Source organism: Theropithecus gelada, chromosome 14 (genome assembly GCF_003255815.1).
Source record: "Theropithecus gelada isolate Dixy chromosome 14, Tgel_1.0, whole genome shotgun sequence".
In the NCBI taxonomy this organism is placed as follows: Eukaryota; Metazoa; Chordata; class Mammalia; order Primates; family Cercopithecidae; genus Theropithecus; species Theropithecus gelada.
The window spans coordinates 110,704,470-110,724,751 of record NC_037682.1 but is presented as its reverse complement, the minus strand read 5'-3'; the positions used below and the strand labels follow the sequence as shown (position 1 = coordinate 110,724,751).

General features: G+C 53.5%; 2 protein-coding genes across 6 annotated transcripts in view; both read right to left on the bottom strand.

The window, feature by feature from the left end:
• Positions 1-1,702, bottom strand: part of PDZD3 (PDZ domain containing 3) — a 4,898-nt gene extending 3,196 nt beyond the window's left edge. For both annotated transcript variants that reach the window (XM_025355616.1, XM_025355618.1), the window contains exons 1-4: positions 1,656-1,702; positions 1,214-1,241; positions 1,001-1,074; positions 475-686 (exon numbers count right to left, since the gene is read on the bottom strand). In XM_025355616.1, coding sequence (XP_025211401.1) covers positions 475-686; positions 1,001-1,074; positions 1,214-1,241; positions 1,656-1,671 — 330 coding nt within the window. In that variant the 5' untranslated portion in view covers positions 1,672-1,702. The remainder of the gene's footprint in view (positions 1-474; positions 687-1,000; positions 1,075-1,213; positions 1,242-1,655) is intronic.
• Positions 1,703-3,140: 1,438 nt separating this feature from the next.
• Positions 3,141-19,468, bottom strand: NLRX1 (NLR family member X1). 4 transcript variants are annotated; one of them, XM_025358044.1, is made up of 10 exons: positions 19,207-19,468; positions 16,294-16,411; positions 15,342-15,411; positions 14,718-14,806; positions 13,590-14,209; positions 12,423-13,235; positions 6,517-7,112; positions 5,869-5,955; positions 4,781-5,032; positions 3,141-4,037 (listed from the first exon to the last, which is right to left on the bottom strand). In XM_025358044.1, the coding sequence occupies exons 2-10, from the start codon at positions 16,361-16,363 to the stop codon at positions 3,716-3,718; spliced, it is 2,919 nt and encodes a 972-aa protein (XP_025213829.1). In that variant the 5' UTR covers positions 16,364-16,411; positions 19,207-19,468; the 3' UTR covers positions 3,141-3,715. The 4 variants fall into 4 exon arrangements, with proteins under 4 accessions (XP_025213829.1, XP_025213830.1, XP_025213831.1 ...); XM_025358045.1 differs by lacking the exon at positions 19,207-19,468 and adding an exon at positions 18,324-18,940; XM_025358046.1 differs by lacking the exon at positions 19,207-19,468 and adding an exon at positions 18,711-18,940.
• Positions 19,469-20,282: the final 814 nt, after the last annotated feature.

Genomic DNA, 20,282 nt, shown 5'->3' with positions numbered 1-20,282 from the left:
TTTTATTTATTTATTTATTTATTTTGAGATGGAGTTTCGCTCTTGTTGCCCAGGCTGGAGTGCAATGGCACAATCTCGGCTCACTGCAACCTCTGCCTCCCAGGTTCAAGTGATTCTCCTGCCTCAGCCTCCCGAGTAGCTACGAGTACAGGCGCTACCACCACGCTCAGCTAATTGCTGTATTTTTAGTAGAGACAAGGTCTTGCCATGTTGCCCAGGCTGGCCTTGAACTCCTGACCTTGGGTGATCCACCCGCCTCGGCCTCCCAAAGTGCTGGGATTACAGGCATGAGCCACTGCGCCCAGCGGGAATCAGCTTTCTAGATGCTTTCCCCAACCCCTCTGACTTGGGCACTCCTAAATCCTGGGGTGTGGGGGAGTGAGGCTTGTGCCTTGCTGCCATAGTGCCCAGGGGACTGAGCAACCCGCTTCTCTTTCTGAGGTGCTAGCATGCTCTCCCAGACCACAGCCTTACCACCGCGTAGTCTTCGTGTTCCACAACATCATTGTTCACCGCCAGGATCCTGTCTCCTTCCTGAAGACCCTGGCGCTGGGCAGAGGTGCCTGGGTCCACCCTGCACACCACATGCCCAGCCCTACCCAGCTCCTGCTGCAGGTGGAAGCCAAAACTCTTGCCCTTCTCTTTGCTCAGCAAGCAGAAGCGAGGCCGCTCCAGGCTCCAGGGATCTGGAGGGTGAGGTGGGCAGCAGAAAAGGGGGAGGAGAGGGCACAGCCCAAGTACAGGTTCGCCATGTGCCTGGCAGACCCTGTGTCCTGATACAAGCAGTTTCTGCCTGGTTGGGTGGTGGGTGGTGGGGTGAACACTTCATGGGCAGAGGGACTGGGACAGGAGAATACGCCTGGCCCCTCCTATCTCTACTCCCAACCAAGGCTGTTATCAGAGGGAGACCGAGTGAGTGGTTACCAAGGAGATGGGAGGCTGTGTGGAGTTGTGGTGCCTCCAGGGAAAGGGAATGGTTGTCAGTGGGTGAGGGAGTTACCAGAGGGGTCGTGGTCTTCGGCCAGTGAGAGGACAGGATTATCAATGCCCAGCTTTGGGTTAAACTTAAACTTCCTGCAAGGAGGCAGGGGAAGCAGGTACAAGCTGGCAGCTGGACTTGGGTCCCAGGATCTCCTTTAGGTGCTAATGGCAGTGAAGCGCTTCCCTGCCTCCGATTCTTTCTTCCCCTTGCCCCAACCCTCATGGCACTTACGGAGTTAACGAGGCTGCGTCCTGCGGATCTACTGGGCAAAGAAGTGGGTGAGAGGAGGAGAGTCACATTCTTCTCCCCAGATGTGCCTCTTCCATTGGCATAAACTAAAAGGACTCAGGGGAACCCCCAAACTCAGGGCATGCCCCCTCCATTCTGCTCCAAAAGGGTCTTCTCTTCTCACTGCCATACGCACAGGAATATTGTGCGGTCCTCTCCCTTCCCCTCCCCCCAAGTCCTTGGCACATAAATCTGAGCATATCAGTACAGGGTGTGGACCAGGAAGACAGACATATCAACTCACTACTTTTCTCCTGACTTGTTTACCTGCCTCAGGGCTCCAAGCCCCAAAATCAAGTGTGCCCTGGTCCCAAAGCTTCAGCCTCCAAGTCGGCCCCCTGCCTGTCCCAAAGTCCCCTGCAGAGGATTTCTCCTGGCCTCCTACCTGCAGCTTTCTCCATAGCTGGATCAGCAACCCAGTGCTGGGGTAGGGACAAGGTTCATCACAGCCACTGACCCTCCCACCCATCCCCTCCCAGGTCCCGCCTCCTTGAAGACGCTGTGGAAGCAGTGGGGTAATGGTTAACGGCAGTGAGAGTCTTTTTTTTTTTTTTTTTGAGACAGAGATTAGCTCTTGTTGCCCAAGCTGGAGTGCAATGGCACAATCTTGGCTCATCACAACCTCTGCCTCCCAGGTTCAAGCAATTCTCCTGCCTCAGCCTCCTCAGTAGCTGGGATTACAGGCATGTGCCACCACACCCTGCTAATTTTGTATTTTTAATAGAGATGGGGTTTCTCTGTATTTGTCAGGCTGGTCTCAAACTCCCAACCTCAGGTGATCTGCCCGCCTCAGCCTCCCAAAGTGCCGGGATTACAGGCGTGAGCCACCATGCCCTGCTTAGTCTTATTCTCTGGGAAAGTGTGTGAGTTCATCCTGACTCTATCCTGGGCCCGAGATTTTTCTGGAGACCCTGAATCTGACCCCGTTGCCCCTCTGTGCAGAGAAAGGCATATTGCTGGTCACTAACTCCAAGCCTGGGGGGTAAGTGTGAAAAGGGTGATAAGAATTCTATGGCCCATGGTATGGTTTGGCTGTGTCCCTACCCAAATCTCATCTTGAATTGCAGCTCCCATAACTCCCTCGTGTCATGGGAGGTACCCAGTGGGAGGTAATTGAATCACAGGGGCAGGTTTTCCCGTGCTGTTTTCATGAGAGTGAATAAGTCTCATGAGATCTGATGGTTTTATAAAGGGGAGTTCCCCAGCACACACTCTCTTGCCTGCTGCCATGTAAGATGTGACTTTGCTCCTCATGTGCCTTCTGCCACAATTGTGAGGCCTCCCCAGCCATGTGGAACTGTGAGTCAATTAAACCTCTTTCCTTTATAATTTTTTTTTTTTTTTTTGACAGAGGTTCACTCTTGTTTCCCAGGCTGGAGTGCAGTGGCGCTATCTCAGCTCACTGCAACTCCACCTCCTGGGTTCAAGCGATTCTCTTGCTTTAGCCTCTCGAGTAGCAGGGATTACAGGCATGTGCCACCACACCCAGCTAATTTTGTATTTTTAGTAGAGACAAGGTTTCTCCATGTTGGTCAGGCTGGTCTCAAACTCCTGACCTCAGGTGATCCGCCCACCTCAGCCTCCCAAAGTGCTGGGATTATGGGCGTGAGCCACCATGCCCAGCCTCCTTTATAAATTACTTACCCCATCTTGTGTATGTCTTCATTAGCAGTGTGAGATCGGAATAATACAGTCCAGCATGGCCAAACCCCATGCCAGTATCTTGTTCATGGGCCCCTCCAGCCTCCACTGCCTCTGAACCTAGTGCCCAAGAACCATGTGCAATAGATCATGGTTGGTAGTTTAACCAGAAAGACCAAGAAGAGTGCCCGTCCTGGAAGCACCAGGCAATAAAGAAGAGGTCACAATCGGTGAAAGGCACACAGCTTTTTAATAGCAGCAAGTCAGGTGCATCTGCCTCGCGGGGTCACCAAGCCATTGTACCACTGTGGCAAAGGGGGCATGAGGATGAGGAGAAAGCACCAATGTGAGGGCACCCTCAGTGTCCACAGGTGAGCATAAGTCATGAGGGGAAGTTTCCAACACATCTGGATGGCAACACCCCTGGCATGGCAGACATAAGATGTGAGCCCCTTGGTGGCACAATCAGAGGCTCCTTGAGAGGAGGGGGAGGCAAGGTTGGTGGTGGTGCTTCAGGGCACTCTGGCCATCCAAATGCCACATGCTTTGGTCCTTCTTGATGAATGGAGAGGAGGCATGTTCCATCTCCAAGCCCGAAGCATTGATTCACCATCTTTAACTTGGAGATTCCAGACTCGGTCCTGATCGAACATGCCCTAGGAGGGCAACTGGCACAGCTGTGCCCATTCCTTTGCCCCCAGACCTGAAGGAATCTTTCTAGGGGGAGCAGTGCAAGCCAGGAGGCCACAGAGGGAAGAGGTTTAGGGCCAGTGGTCACATAGTTAGGTGCCTGCCGCCAGTGTCTCAGCTTCCAGAACCTCCCAGCTGCTCTAGGAGGCCCCTCACCTCGCCCTCCACTCGCAGCAGCTGGGCCTTGCGCCAAGGATTAAGGGTAGCACCCCGGCTATCTTCCAGATCCCGCAGGAGGAGCTCAAGGTGTCGCTGGACCCGGGCCCGGTCCCAGCTGTTGAGGTTCCGCTGGACTTCACTGAGGATCACTGACCAGTATTCCGACACCGCCGTCCCCTCTGTCAGTGACACCACCACCCGGGCACCACCTTCAGCAGCACCCCCCAAGTCTCGCAAGACCTGGCGGCCCTCTGAGCTCAGCTCATTGAAGTAGAGGCTGGCAGGAGAGAGAAAGTCGATGCCATTCAGTAGAGCTCTGAGAAGGAGGGCCCGAGGGTAGACAGATGGAAAGCAGGGGGCCTCACATCTCATCTCCTGGCTGCAGAGTGCGATCAGGTAAGTATCTGCAATGAGCCAGAGATGGAGGGTGCTGGCCAGTGGGAAGCAGGGACTAATATTAAAATTCTTTTTTTTTTTTTGAGACAGAGTCTCGCTCTGTCACCCAGGCTGGAGTGCAGTGGCATGATCTCGGCTTACCGCAACCTCCACCTCCCGGGTTCAAGCGATTCTCCTGCCTCAGCCTCCCAAGCAGCTGGGATTACAGGTGCGCACCAACATGCCCAGATAATTTTTGTATGTTTAGTAGAGACAGGGTTTCACCATGTTGACCAGGCTGGTCTTGAACTCCTGACCTCAGGTGATGCGCCTGCCTCGGCCTCCCAAAGTGCTGGGATTACAGACATGAGCCACCGCACCCGATCCTGATACTAGAATTCAGTGGGACCAGGGACAGTAGGCCTTTAGGAGAAATGGTAGTAGGGAACTGGGGCAGTTTAAGGGCCAGTCACAGAGCGGGTGGGTTGACTCAGAGCTAGGTTGACAAGGATCAGTCAGAAACCAGGAATAGAGGACGGGTGACAGGCCCAGGCCCAGAAGCACTCCCTAGGATTGGAAGAGCACAGTTGAGAGATGGAAGTAGTCTGAAGGGCTGGGGGCAATGGGACCAGGGACAGGACTCACTGCAGCAGTTCCAGGGAAGGGTGCTCCCGGGCAGCTCTGGCCAGGGCCAGGGCCGCTGTGTCACCAGCACCATTGTAAGCCACGTTCAGCTCCTGCAGCTGCCGGTTGCGATCCAGCTGGGCAGCCAGCAGCTCCAGACCTTCGTCCCCAAGGCCGGTGTGCAGCAGGGACAGGTGTGTCACTGAGGTGTTTCCTGCCAGTCCCTCCATCAGCAGGGCAACACCTGCTGCCATCAGCGGGTTGTTGGACAGCCTACGGCCACGTGCAACCCAAGGTTATGAGGGCCCATTGAGAGGAGGGGGAGGCAAGGTTGCTGGTGGTGCTGGCAGCCTTGATGGGGCAGCGCTGTGCTGGGTGTCAGGACGTGGGCCAAAGAGGGCCCTGCTTGGGGCAAGAGGAGCCTGGACATAGAAATGCAGGCCCAGGAGAAAGGGTAGAGCAATAGGGGGTGTGGTGCCTGGCAGAGGAGGGAGAGTAGGGGAGCTGGCCTTTCCTTCCCTCTTCCCCCGACCCCCTTCTTATCTATTCCCTTCCTCCTCACCATTTCTGTTTCCCTTCTTCTGCCTTTTTCACCCCCTCCACAGCCTCTGCTTCTCCCTTCCCTCTGACTCCTGTATCCTTCTCCCTGTTCTTCCTTTTTCTCTCCTCATTTGCCTCCCCTTACACCAACCAGAAACTCGGAAACCAGGTGCTCGGGTTCCCCACGTATCAGTCAACACTTCAGGGGTGTCTACTGAGTGCCCAGCATTAGGGTCATCCTCAGGAAGCTGCAGGAAAAATCCTGGAAGGGGATCAGTGGCACTGTTACCAGGCAACTGGCCTAGGTATTATTCCACCCTCTCTCCCTGCCTCCCCCAGGCTGTTTTTAGCCACGTGAGAGGTTTCTTAGCACCCATTACAGGTGGCATCTTTCCCTGCTGCCCTGCTGCTTGCAGTAGACCTAGGGGAAGTGGAGGGGACCAGTCAGGGCCTAGACCCACCTCCATTTACTATCCCTTGGACGGGCCTGTGCCAAGTATGCCAGGAGGCAGGGAACTCACCCTTGACCTTAGCTGGCCACCAGGATGCCCCACTCCCAGGGCACTCACCGCAGTGTGGTAATTTGGCACTGGTCATGTAGCAGCAGGTCTCGGAGGTCCTTGCAGGCCTCAGGGCCCAGGCTGTTGAGTTGCAAGCTGGAGCAGAAGGTGGCCAGAGGGGAGGTGAGAGACCAGGGAGGGAATTCAGCAAGCAGTCTGTCCATCTACCATGACCTTTTTTCATCAGCCTGCCTCTGGGAATCCATACCTGCCTCCCCTTTTTTGAGAGACAGGTTCTCACTCTGTCACCCAGGTTGGAGCACAATGGCATGATCACAACTCACTGCAGCCTCAGACACCTGGGCTCAAGCAATCCTCCCACCTCAGCCTCCTGAGTAGCTGAGACAATAGCCACATGCCACCACACCTGACTAATTTTTAAATTCTTTTGTAGAGACAGGGTCTTGCTATGTTGCCCAGGATGGTCTCAAACTACTAGGCTCAAGTGATGCTTCTGCCTTGTCTTCTCAAAGCAGTGGGATTACAAGCAGGAGCCACCACGGCTGGCTCCTCCCTTCTGCTGCTCCTGTCTCCTCCGCCCAAACTAGATTTCTTCATCTGGTCATTCATCAGTACCTCTGGTTTCCCTGGCACTTTCTCTTCCCACTGCTTCACCTCCAACCCTCTTCATGCCTGTGCATGAGGATAGGTCCTTACCCCAGTTTCCGGGCACGCAGGAAGACAGGCATGAGTGTGCGCAGCCCAGCAGGGTCTAGCTGGCAGGAGGCCAAATTCACCTCATCCAGGGCATGCCTTCCGCTGCCCAGCACAGATGACACCACTGTGCACTTGACGGGTGTCATACGCACACCTGCCAAGTTGAGCTGACGAAGGGAGCTGAGCACCTCGGCGGAGAAGCGCTGGTTCTGGAACTCGTAGTGGAAGAAGAGGTGGTCAAGGAGCTCCGAGGGGGGTAGCACCTGCCGGCCCAGCTTGCCCAGCTTCTTCTTGATGGCCTGGGCATTCTCCAGGGCATCCAGGTTCTTGATGGGGCAGCCAAGCTGAGCTAGCACAGCTCGGTTGTGGGCAGAGAGAAGCCCCCCCATGAATATGGGGAAGAGCTCGAAGACTTCATCCTCAGGAGGCTCATCTGGGTGGCGCCGGGGGCCCTCCACGCCTAGGATACTGGCGCCCATCTGGTCCAGAACATCATCATTGTAATAGTCCTCCTCTCGGAACATCTCCAGCACCATGGCCTGGGCCACCGCCTCCCGGCTTTTACCCACCATGCGCCCAAACACTCGTGGAACCACCTGAAAAAGAAGCAGGGGAGGGTCACTGTGGCCTTCCACATGCCTGTTCAGCCTTCAAGGCTCAGCTTAAGGTACACCCCTGTGACTGCTCCAGCCCTGTGGTCTCCCCGTGAACTTAGCATAATTTGTCTGATCATGCTACTCCCCTGCTGCGACACCTTCCACTGCCTATGTGGCAAACTCCAAACATTTAGCCTGGAATATGAAATGATTTTTAAAACTAGAGATGGGGTCTTGCGGTGTCACCTAAGCTGGTCTTGAACTCCTGGGCTCCCTAGCCTAGGCCCCCAAAGTGCTAGGATTATAGGCATAAGCCACTGCACCCAGCCCAAAACTTTTAATAATTTGGCCCTAATTTGACTTTCCCAGGGTCATATCTCAACACCTGTCTCATGTGCCGCAGACATTAGGAACTTCTTTCTCTTTCCCAAACACCCTGATACATTTTCAAACCCAGGAGGTGGTGAGAAGGAATTAGCATGTATTACACACTTAGTTTGGGACCAGGCTAGGTGTCACAAATACATCACCATCTTCAACATCATTGTTGTCTCAGCAGCTACGATTGATGCAGCTCCTACTGCTTTAAGGTTTTGTGTGATCTGGGCCCTGCCGACTACAATGCCTTCATCACAAGCCTCTTGGCCCCACTCACTATGCTCCTGCCTTTTTGGCTTTTTTCATCTTAACAGTGCCAAGGTCAGGCCGGGCGCGGTGGCTCAAGCCTGTAATCCCAGCACTTTGGGAGGCCGAGACGGGCGGATCATGAGGTCAGGAGATCAAGACCATCCTGGCTAACACGGTGAAACCCCATCTCTACTAAAAAATACAAAACACTAGCCGGGCGTGGTGGCGGCGCCTGTAGTCCCAGCTACTCGGGAGGCTGAGGCAGGAGAATGGCGTAAACCCGGGAGGCGGAGCTTGCAGTGAGCCGAGATCACGCCACTGCACTCCAGCCTGGGTGACAGAGCGAGACTCCGTCTCAACAACAACAACAAAAAAAACAGTGCCAAGGTCTTTCCTCCTTCAAAGCCTCCATAGGCCCCGTGCAGTGGCTCATGCCTGTAATCCCAGCACTTAGGGAGGTCGAGGCAGGAGGATCACTTGAGCCCGGGAGTTCTAGACCAGCCTGGCCAATGTAGCCAGACACTATCTCTATCGAAAAAAATTTTTTTTTTTTTTGAGACAGAGTTTCGCTCTGTCGCCCAGGCTGGAGTGCAGTGGCGCAATCTCTGCTCACTGCAAGCTCTGCCTCCTGGGTTCACGCCATTCTCCTAACTCAGCCTCCTGAGCAGCTGGGACTACAGGCGCCCGCCACCATGCCCAGCTAAGTTTTTGTATTTTTAGTGGAGACGGGGTTTCACCGTGTTAGCCAGGATGGTCTCGACCTCCTGACCTCGTGATCTACCCACCTTGGCCTACCAAAGTGCTGGGATTATAGGCGTGAGCCACTGCACCCGGCAAAAAAAATTTTTAATAAAAACAAAAATTAGCCAGGCATGGTGGCATGTGCCTGTAGTCCCTTCAGCACTGGAGGTCGGGGATGCAGTGAGCTGAGATCACACCACTGAACTCCAGCCTGGGCAACAGAGCAAGACCCTGTCTCAGAGAAAAATAAAAAAATCCTCCAGGGTGCTGCCCCTTCCTGGGGCATTTCCCCCCCACTTCTTCCCTTGGCTAATGCTACAAGGGTCAGATGACATGCCCTTCCACAAAGAGACTCTCCTGACCCCTCAAACCAGTTCCCCCACTACACACTTTCATGGCATCTGGGGCTCCTTTCCAGGCATTTGCCGTAATTTTTCCTTATATGGTTACATCGGTATTTTTGTGCTGAAACTGTGCAGGAAGCAGCAGTTTCCTTCTGGGAGAGGAGCTCCGACTAGATCAGAAAGGGCAGAAGCCTGTAGTTTCCTCAGATTCTAACACACTGCCTGGCACACAGCAGGTACTCAAATATCTGACAAAGAAATAAATGTTGGGGGTTTGTGATATCTTCCCCCATCCCTGCAATGGTAGTGAAAGAGAAGAAGGGTCATTCCTCTGGCAACAAACCATGACATTGTTTTGTGGCACCTCCTTTAACGTCTGGGTTTTTTTTCACTTTTTGATTTTTTATTTGTTGAGAGACAGGGTCTTGCTATGTCACCCAGGCTGGAGTGCAGTGGTGTGATCCTAGCTCACTGCAGTCTTTAACTCTTGGGCTCAAGTGATTCTCCTGCTTTGGCCTCCTGAGAGCTGTGACTACAGGTGTGCACCACTGCACCTGGCTATGTTTCATGTTTACATGTGAGGTTCCTTTCATAGAGGTGATAGTACCCCTTCTCCAACACTAACCTGTGACAGAATATGTCACCCTGTGAAGCTGAATCCACAGGATTGTGAATAAACAGATGGGCTCAGTGCTCTGCCAGGGCAGCCCTCCCAAGAGGGCTTGGGGGTGTGGGGCTGACAATTCTTGTGGGTTTTCAATAACTGGGGGCTTTCTGAATCCCCTCGGGACACTGCAGCCTCTCGTTGCAACTCAGGTCCAGCAGGCACATCCTCAAGGCGGGGGTGTGACCTCCTATCAGAGGTGATGGTGTGAGAAGGAGTGGGCTGCACGAGCCTGTTTCTTTTCTTTCTTTTTTTTTTTTGAGACAGAGTATCGCTGTGTCACCTAGACTGGAGTACAGTGGCGCGATCTCAGCTCACTGCAACCTCCATTTCCTGGGCTCAAGAGATTCTCCTGCCTCAGCCTCCCAAGTAGCTGGGATTACAGACACGTGCCACCACACCCAGCTAATTTTTGTATTTTTAGTAGAAATGGGGTTTCACCATGTTGTCCAGGCTGGTCTCAAACTAAGTTTGTTTCTATGTGTGACAAACAAACAGCCTAGGCCGGGCATGGTGGCTCACTCCTGTAATCCCGCACTTTGGGAGGCTGAGGTGGGTGGATCACCTGAGGTCAGGAGTTCAAGACCAGTCTGGCCAACATGGTGAAACCCTGTCTCTACTAAAAATACAAAAATTAGCCAGGCATGGTGGCAGGTGCCTGTAGTCCCAGCTACTCGGGAGGCTGAGCCGGAAGAATCACTTAAACCAAGGAGGCAGAGGTTGCAGTGAGCAGAGATGGTGCCACTGCACTCCAGCCTGGGTGACAGAGTGAGACTCCATCTCAAAAAAACAAAAGCAAAAAAAAAAAAACAGCAATTAAACAGCACTTACCATGTGCCAGACCCTGAGGATGAGTTCCTTTAATCTTCATGTTAGGCCAGTGATATAAGTTCTAGTATTATCTCCATTTCACAGATGAGGAATCTGAGGCACAGAGTTAAGTAACCTGTCCAAGATCTCACAGCTAATTAAGTAGCAGAGCCTGGATCTGAACTCAAATAGCTGAGTTACCAAATTCCTGTGCTTAGTCCTTATGCTTTGGTGCCTATAAAAAGAAAACGGTGGCTGGGAACACTGGTTCACACCTGTAGCCCAGCACTTTGGGAGGCCAAAGTGAGAGGATCACTAATGAGACCCCATCTCCACAAAATTAAACAATTTTTATTTTTTAATTTAATTTAATTTAATTTTTTTTTTTTTTTTTTTTTGAGAGGGAGTCTCACTCTGTCGCTCAGGCTGGAGTGCAGTGGTGCAATCTTGGCTCACTGCAACCTCCACCTCCCAGGTTCAAGCAATTCTTCCGCCTCAGCCTCCCAAGTGGCTGGGATTACAGGCACCTGGCACCACACTTGGCTAACCATGTTGACCAGGTTAGTCTCAAACTCCTGATCTCAGGTGATCCACCTGCCTCACCTCCCAAAGTGCTGGGATTATAGGCGTGAGCCACTGCACCCGGCTACAAAATTAAAATTTTTAAAAATTAGCCGGGGATGGTGGCACATGCCTGAGGTGCCAGCTACTCAGTGAAGTTGAGGTGGGAGGATTGCTTGAGCCCAGGAGGTTGAAGCTGCAGTGAGCTACGATTGCACCACTGCACTCTAGCCTGGGCAACAGAGTAAGACTCTGTCTCAAAAAATAAAAATACATTTAATTTTTTTTTTTAAAGTGTTGAAATTCTGCCAGCACTAATCAGCACTCTGCCTCCTCAAAATCAGTTGCTGAAACAACCTCGAGAAAACAAAGGTTACCTAGCAAGGTCCTACAGCTTGACAGAAATATCCGTAATGCACCAGTATAGTTTGGCAAAAAGAGCACAGGATTCAGAATCACAAAGCCCTGAGCTCCTATCCCAGCTTTTTAAACTATTTGAGTGATCTTGGACAAGATACTTTACCTCTCGAGCCTCAGTTTATTCCTCTGTAAAAGGGATCATAATAGTATTTCCAGGCCGGGCACGGTGGCTCACACCTGTAATCCCAGCACTTTGGAAGGCCGAGGCAGGTGGATCACCTGAAGTCAGGAGTTCAAGACCAGCCCAACCAACATGATGAAACTCTGTCTCTACTAAAAATAAAAAAGTTAGCCAGGTGTAGTGGCACATATCTGTAATCCCAGCTACTCAGGAGGCTGAGACAGGAGAATCGCTTGAACCTGGGAGGCGGAGGTTACAGTGAGCTGACATCGCGCCGTTGCACTCCAGCCTGGGCAACAAGAGTGAAACTCCTTCTCAAAAAAAAAAAAAAAAAAAAAGTATTTCCTTTCCAGGAGTGATGTGAAAAACAAAAGGATGAACACTGGTAAAGCGCCTGGCACACATCGCACACACAGTGGCTCCTTCCAGCCCTCAAAGACTTCGCTCAGCTGCGCCGCTCACAGCACAGTCCTCAAGTCTGTAATTTGGTTTCTGGAGTGGACCTGCCCTCAGGATGACTCCCCTAAGCCAATTACCAATGCCATTCATCATCTTCCTAGTATAAATGAATAAAATGGCATCTGCTTTATAAACCTGTCCCTGGTGATTTAGTTGGGATGAGTCATCACTCTCAGAGCCTAATCACCTCTGGAGGAACAGACACAATCGAGTTTCTGCACCTGCAAAGCAGAGGACAGGCCTGCCTCCTAGGAGGAAAGACACAAAAAAGAAACCATTTTTAGGAATCCATGTAGGATTGTTATTAAAGTCCCCATGTCCCCAGATTCCCCTCCCCAGCCACCAAGCCTTCCCCAGCCTTGTGGCTTCTCTCTAAGCAATCCCACCAAAAGCCAAGATGCCCAGAGCTGAAACCAGATCCAGGAAGAAGATTCATACCTGTGCAGGAAGCAGCAGTTTCCTGCTGGGAGAGGAGCAAGGGGTGAACAGGGAGCCATGTGGGGGCAGGGGCAGCTTGGGGTGCTGGGGAGGGAAGAAGCAGGTGGGGCTCTCAGGGATGTTACCTTGATCAGGTTGAAGAGCAGAGGCAGAGCCCGCAGAGGCAGCAGCTTGGCCATGATGCCCAGTACCAGGCTGACGTCCTCCCCCACACGGCCCACGAGCTCAGCCACTTCCTTGCCCACCTTTTGCAGGGTCGTCTTGCGCAAACCCAGCACAATGTAGAGGGCGGCCAGGTATTCCTGCATGGCAGGCACGGTGAACACGAAGGTTCCCGCGCGCCCCGGCTCCACACATGGGGCCAGGAAAAACCTCAGGGCATCCCGGCGGAAGACGTGCAGCAGCTGAAACTCCTCCTCCATCTTGATGCCAGCCTCCAGGCAGCCACAGACATCCTCTTCAGAGAAGTAGGTCTTGCGGGAGGACACCCCCTCATAGGCCAGCTTGCCCATGGTTCGGGCTGCATAGGCCATCAGGGACAAATTGGAGGCGTCAGTGCTGTCCAGGGTTTCCCCGCTGAAGTTGAGGCGCAGGAAGCTGGTGTAGATACTTGTAAGGGTCTGCCCAGCAGGCGTGGGGGCATGCAGGAAGTGCAAGGTGGCACAGACGAGCCAGCAATACGACGGCAGGAAACAGGCAGCGGCGATCTGGTGGTGCCCCTCCAGGTTCCGGGAGAGCATCTGCACCAGGTTGTCACGCTGAGCTGGTGCGGCGGAGACACCTGAACCGCACCCGCAGTCCGGCTGGTTGAGGCGGAGCTGGAAGTAGAGCTTCTGCAGGTTGGTATCAGAGAAACCACAGATCTCACCATAGCGGCCCACGTACTTGCTGGGGATACGGCCAATGGCAGAGGGCCGAGTGGTCACTAGAATGCTGGCCTGGGAAGATCATGGTTGAAAGTTAAGAAAGACCTTAGTGTCCTGTTGACTGCCTCTATTCCCAAGGGACCCCTGAAGACTGAGTGTCCAAGGAGGAAGACATTGATGAGGATAACAGTTATAACTAGCAATTACTGAACTCCTGCTGTGATCCAGGCCGCTGTGCTAATGTTATGTGCAGTATCCCATTTGATCAGAGCAACTCAGGAAGAAAGGAACAGAAGCCTGAGGAAGTTACTGACTTGTTCTGGGTCGCACTGCTGGGAAGTGAAGGGCCCAGGAGTTAAAGTAACCCAGGACCTACGGGGCAAGTCAAGGGGCAGCAGTGATAGCCTGGGGTGTAGGGCCACCCACCTCAGGCAGCATGTATTTGCGCAGCAAGTTGACGATGATAGCAGCTGGTTCCTCTGGTTGCTCCGGGTCACTGCAAAGTCCCGTGCCTGCCAGTCGGAAGTCGAGGTTGAGACGCTCTAAGCCATGGAGCACAAAGAGGAGGTGGGACCCAGCGGCAGCCATCAGGGGCAGAACCTTCTTCAGGGGCGTGTAGCGCTGGGCCACAAGTTGGCACAAGGAGACTGGGGCAGGGCCCAGGGATGACAGGTCCTCGCAGGAGAAGGGGATGAGCAGCTCGAAGGCCGGCAGCCGCCCGTAACACCAGTCCAGAACCATCTTGCGCACCAGCGTGCTCTTGCCTGTGCCCACTGTCCCATACAGCACCACTGTCTGTACCCGGTGCCCAGAGGCATCCGGGTTAAAGAGCTGAGACAGGGCCAGTGGGGGGAGCCCAGCCTGGGGTGGCTGATGCTCCAGGGCCAGCTCCGCGGGTGGGCGAAGTAGCTCATCGGGGGTGCTCTCGCGGATCACAGGATCAACGTGGACCGTGTCTAGGGCAAAAGTCGGGCCAAACTGGCGCTCCTCCCTGGGCAGCCTGCTGAACCACTCAGCCAGGTTCCAGCGGTACCGCTGTATGGCTTCTGAGTGGGAAGACAAGGGAAATGGGTCAGAGAAAGGGGCCTGGAGATGTAGCTTAGGGCCAATCAGGGCGGTGGTGAGATCAGGCTGGGACATCAAGGCATAGATGCTGGGGCCCACAATGGTGGGCACACAAGACTCCCTGAGAAAATATAGACTGTCCAGAAAGTCTGGAATCCCTATGTCAGAAAGTGGGGAGTCACTGGACATGTAATGCTGAGCCTGGACCAACTGGTTTCACAGTGACCTATGTGCCGTCTTAACCCGCTTGACCCAACTTGGTTGAGGATAGGATGGTGTGGCTCTCCTAGTGCTTTGTACATATAAGTGTGCATTGCAAGAGTATTGCAGGAAGGGATACATAGACGGATGGGAGGGAGGCAGAGAGAGGAGGAGGGACCACCGATGGAAGATGGCAGTGGATCCTCTATGCCTTCCTCACCCTGCTTCTCCTTCCAGCCCCATCTCCCCACCACACCCCCTTACCAGGGTCCCAGCCAGTCCCTTTACCAGTTGCAGAGGCGCTGGGGAACAGCTGTCCATGCCTCCTGGACCAGGAAGCACTGTCTGCCAAGTTTCCATGGTGGCGTATAAAGGCCCTGGGAACAAGGAGAGGGGATGAGCTGGGACTTGGATCTTGGGTCAGCCCCTTCGCAAGCTCTGGATCCAAGCCCGTCTGCACTGCTAGATTTCCGGTTTCCTGAGATGCAGGCCCCACACTGGACCCCCAAGTTTAAAGGCTTGTCTGACTCTCACACCCTTCCCAGGTGCTGAGGCCTTAACCCTAGCCCTCCAGCCCCCACTGCTGACTGCCTGCCTGGAACTCAGGCTGGTCATGCCAGGCTCCACCCACTTCCCACAGGGTCCTCCCTCCACTGACTACTATGCCTTCTACCACAGATGATCTAAGCCAACTTCCTCTCAGGCCTTGGAGCTGCCACTGTATCCTCCCTCCCCCAGAGGACCAAGCCCCTCCCCAAGGTCCCCAAGAGATCAAGCTAGCCCCAAGTCTTNCCAGAGGACCAAGCCCCTCCCCAAGGTCCCCAAGAGATCAAGCTAGCCCCAAGTCTTGACCCTTCCCAGTCTGCTCTGTTGTGCCCAGATTAGTCCTAAGGTATGACACCCAGGCCTCACCTAGGGGGCCCAAGGGGACGCTCCCCTTGAAGGGGCCAACTCCAGTGGATCAGGAAGGGGATACGTTCATCTACAGAGAGAAGGAAGAAATAGCATCTGCAGATCCCATCCCATACACAGAACCCATGTCTACATCAAACCCCCCAGTATTTGCTCTCATAGCAGCATGTACTGCCCTTTTGCAGCAGTTATTTTGCAACTTTATATTTCATTGTGTGATTATTTGATTAATATTCATTCCTCTCTCCTCCATGAGAGGGATCACATTTGAGTGTTTTAAAATTTTTTTGCCCCCCTTACATCTGTTTTTGTTCACAATTTCTTACTTAGAACTTAACACCAGGTCTGCAGTACAGCAGGCACTCAGTAAATCTCTGTTGTATGTAAAGTCAAGTCAGACAAGTTCCTAGACTTATGCAGCTACAAGAGACTCTTGAAGATGATCTAGTCCAACTCCTTTTTTTTTTTTTTTGAGACAGAGTCTTACTCTATTGTCCAGGCTGGAGTGCAATGCTGCAATCTCGGCTCACTGCAACTTCTGCCTCCCAGGTTCAAATGATTCTCCTGCCTCAGCCTCCCAACTAGCTGGGATTACAGGTGTGCACCACCATGCCCGGCTAATTTTTTTTTGTAGTTTTAATAGAGACAGGGTTTCACCATGTTGCCAGGCTGGTCTTGAACTCCTGACCTCGTGATCCGACCGCCTTGGCCTCCCAAAGTACTAGAATTACAGCAATGAGCCACTGCACCTGGCCAAGTCCAACTCCCTTATTTGAGGATGGGAAAAAGGCAGCTGAGGAAGGTGAGGTGACATGCTGAAGGTCAACAGCTAGAGAATCACAGAGCTGAGACTAGTGCACCTGGTATCTGGATCCCTGCTGTCTTGGAGGCATCATGTGGACCCTGGAAAGCAAGAAAGAGATAAAAACAGAAACCCCTGCTTCCTACTCACCTGGTGGCTGGAGTGCTCTTCCAAAACCAGAGCCCCAAGAGGCCCTGGGCAAATGGTGGCCCCACCTCATTCTGGGAGAGAAGGCCAGAGCCTGGGGGGCCTAGGACTGACTTCTATCCTGCAAGAAGAATGGTATGAATGGATCACTGCCACCACTCCTCCTCTGCACCCCTAACCCCATTCCAGCCAAGGAGGGACCTTCCTCCCAAGAGAGGATCAGCCCTTCCTCAAATGTTGGCCCTGCTGAAGCCCTGGCCTGGCTTTCAGCTCTCATCCCTCTCCCAAACTCTCCAACTTGAGGGATCCCATTCTACTGCCTCAGCCTCCCAAGTAGCTGGGATTACAGGTGCCCACCACCACAATGGGGTAATTTTTGTAGTTTTAGTAGAGATGGGGTTTACCATGTTGGTCAAGCTGGTCTCGAACTTCTGACCAAGGCAGGTAATCCACCTGCCTTGGCTTTGCAAAGTGCTGGGATTACGAGCATGAGCCATCACACCCAGCCTTCCTACCACGTCTTACCTCTCCCCTGAAGCTTCACGAACACCTTTCCCTGAGTTCCACCCTGGGAAACTGCTTTATTTAGATGTCCTTTTTCCTTCTTGGTTGCCAGCAAGCTCAGATAGGAGTCCTGTGTTCATTTTCAGTGGCTTTCCTATGCCTAGATTTTCCAGTAATAATTATCCATCCCACTCTGCCTTTCTTCCCCAGATATCAGGTCCTTTTAGCTGAGTTTTAATGGCATTATCATTTTATGTTCTCTGTGACTGTTATGTAAGCAGCTTTTGAAGCTGACATAAATAACAAATAAATGAATGAACTTCTCACTTGACATCTCCAGATGGACAACCTGCCACTGCTTCAAACTTCTCCCATGTAAAACTGAACTCATCATTCCCCTCCTCTTGTCATTTACCTTGCTGCAAATCTTCCCACCCACGCCTTACACTAGAAACCTGACCTCTGTCTTCAAATCTTTCTTCCCCTGCTCCTTCAGGCAATGTGAAGAGTACCAGCAATTCCTCCCCACTGCTTTGCCAGCCAGTTGCTGCCCTGACCAACATTTATTGGACACGATCTCCTCACCAGCCTTTCTGCCTTCAGTCTCATCCCATTCTAATCCCTCACCCCAGGCACCAAGCACCTCCCGAAAGTCCGAGGTTACGAGGTTACGAGTCCAAACGCCGGGCTCTCACAAGCTATTTTTCTGAGTTTGTCCCAGCCCGTACCTTATTCCCCAGGCTCACCGGATTCTTGCTCTTGCTGTCCTAAGTTTGTTCATACACTCTTCTCAGTTTGGAATGACCTTTCTCCTCTGTTAGAGTCCCAACCAATCTTTTTTTTTTTTTTTTCTGAGACAGGGTCTCTCGCTCTGTTGCCCAGGCTGGAGTGGAGTGGTGCGATCTCAGCTCACAGCAACCTCTACCTCCTGGGCTCAAGCAATCCTCCTGCTTCAGCCTCCTGAGTAGCTAGGACTACAGTGGTGTGCCACCACACCTGGCTAATTTTTGTTTTTTGTTTTTGTAGAGACCGGGTTTTCACCATTGTTGCCCAGGGTGGTCTCGAACTCCGGGACTAAAGTGATCCACCCGCCTTGGCCTCCCAAAGTGCAGGGACTGCAGGCTCCAGCCACCACTCGGGCCCCAATCAATCTTTTAAGATCCTACTCAAAAGTCTCCGTCCCTGGAAAGTCTTTTCTGAGGCCTCTGAACTCACTTAAATGGAATGTGTCCCTATTTAGCACCTGGTCTCCTCCACTGAGATCCGGGCTTCTTGGGCAGGGCACGCTTAGGGAGAACTGGCTGCATTAGGCCACCAGCGGAGGAGCTGGCTGGCTGCTGGCCCGTCACAGAGGCTGGGGAAGGGTTAAGAGAGGGCTTCGGAAGCCTGACAAAGCCTAGGTTCCGGGTTAACCTCGGATCTAGGGCCACTGAGTCAAGACGGGACTCGCAGGGCCAAGGGCAGTTCTCCGGTGATCACCCAGATCTCCAGGGCAGTGAGAAAAGGAGGGGGCACTGCAGGAAACGTACAGGGGCGGTGTTCCCACAGGTCCAGAGCTCCTCCACCAAACTGGGTCCCAAACAGCTCTCCTACTTTCAGGTTGCCTCGGGGAACCAGGGGGAGACTTGCCAGAACGCCCGCCATTCAGCGCCCAGCTCTCGTTCCCGGCCGGGATCTCCCCGCCGCGATCTCCCTCCGCCCTTGCACAGCCTCCTCCCCCGGCCCGCCCTGCCCCACGCTCATCACGGCCTCCCAGCCAGGGGCGCAGTGGCGATCAAGCCCGCCAGGCCTTTACCCGCGGCTGCACAGTTCCGGGAGACGTCGGCCGCGGCCCGGAGGGGTCGGCTGAGCGGACACCGGCGTCTCCCGCTGACTCCCAGAGTCCCCGGCTCCTCCGCGAGGCGCTTCCTGCCCGCCTCCGCCCGCCTGCGCGGCCCTGGCACCTGGCCCTGGCAGCGGGAGTGAAAGAGGACGAGCCCAGGCACTTGGATCTGCGGGGTCTGAGGGGGTCAGCGAGAGGGGCCCAGTGCTCCGGAGCAGGCGCAGGGCTGGCACTCCGGGGCCACCCATCCCGCCATCGCCCCCGCCCCCGCCCCCGCCCCCGCCCCTCCCTGCCTCCATCCCCGCGGGCATTGACGCTAGTACTGCCCTCTGCAGGTTCCCAAGCGCCAGTGACACCCAGTGACCTCACTAACCACCTCCCAGGCTGGGCTGCTTGTTAGGCCCATTTTACAGATGAAGAAACTGATGCTCAGAAGGGTGAAATGACTTGTGCAGGTTGATTCAGTTAGGAAGTGGATGAGCCAGAACAAAATCCCGGGCCTGAGTCTTCCTACCTTACCCCTGGGCCTCCCTGAGGCGCAGGTGTCCGCGGGATTCTTCCCTCTGTCCCTCTCTACTTCCCCAGCCTACCTTCAGGCAGAGACCTGAGCCTAAGGCTTCCTTGGGTTCTCCCTTAGGTATCTGGTCCTCTTCAGACCCCAGACCTGTAAGTGTGTGGCCTCTGGTAACCTTGGTTAAGAAAGGAGGAAGAATGGGGGCTGAAGGACAGCTTGCACCCCAACCTGCTCTTCGGGTCTGACACCCATTCATGGCCTAGCCCTGGGGCTTCCCAGTTCCCGAAGCTCCCACCCTTATCCCTGCATTTCCACACACTTCCACACCCTGGGCTCACGTAGCCCAGAAAGTGGAGCCACCCACCACCCACAGCCAGGGCACGCCTTTGTATGCAAGCATGAGTGGACAATATTCACACAACAGAGCTGTGCACTAGGGCACCAACAGACAGGCTCTCCAGGGCAGGGCTGGGAAGAGGACTTACTGAAAACAATGTGGATGTTTCATTTAGACATTTGTTCATTCATTATAGTGTGGTATTGGGTAGTACTGAGCACCTCACCCCCTTGAGCCAGGTTCAGCACTAGGCCCTGGGCTGCCAACCAAAACAAGGCATGCACCTCGTTTTAATGGAACCAACTACCACGTTTACAAATGATGTACTTCAAGGCCAAGGCAGGAGGATCATTTGAGACCAGGAGTTCAAGACCAGCCTGGGCAATACAGTGAGACCCTGTCTCTACTTAAAATGAAAATAGAAAATAAGGATGGGCACGGTGGCTCACACCTGTAATCCCAACACTTTGGGAGGCCGACGCGGACGGGTCACGAGGTCAGGAGATCAAGACCATCCTTGCTAACACGATGAAACCCCGTCTCTACTAAAAATAGAAAAAATTAGCCGGGCGTGGTGGCGGGTGCCTGTAGTCCCAGCTACTGGGGAGGCTGAGGCAGGAGAATGGCCTGAACCTGGGAGGCGGAGCTTACAGTGAGCAGAGATTGCGCCACTGCACTCCAGCCTGGGCAACAGAGTGAGACTCCATCTCAAAAAAAAAAAAGAAAAAGAAAAGAAAAAAGAAAATAAAAATATAAAAAACAGACAAACAAATGATGTCCGTCAGTGGCAGAGGCAAAGCATTAGGAGAGTCTGG

Bases quoted from the DNA above. Each gene is read 5' to 3' on its own strand.
- NLRX1 (XM_025358044.1), bottom strand. From the start codon at position 16,363: ATGAGGTGGGGCCACCATTTGCCCAGGGCCTCTTGGGGCTCTGGTTTT. The intron at 5,956-6,516 runs GTAAGGACCTAT...CTTCTGCTCCAG, and splicing joins CTGCGTGCCCGGAAACTGGG to CTTGCAACTCAACAGCCTGG. The intron at 4,038-4,780 runs GTGAGTCCTGTC...CTCTCCTGCCAG, and splicing joins CCTTCCCTGGAACTGCTGCA to CCTCTACTTCAATGAGCTGA.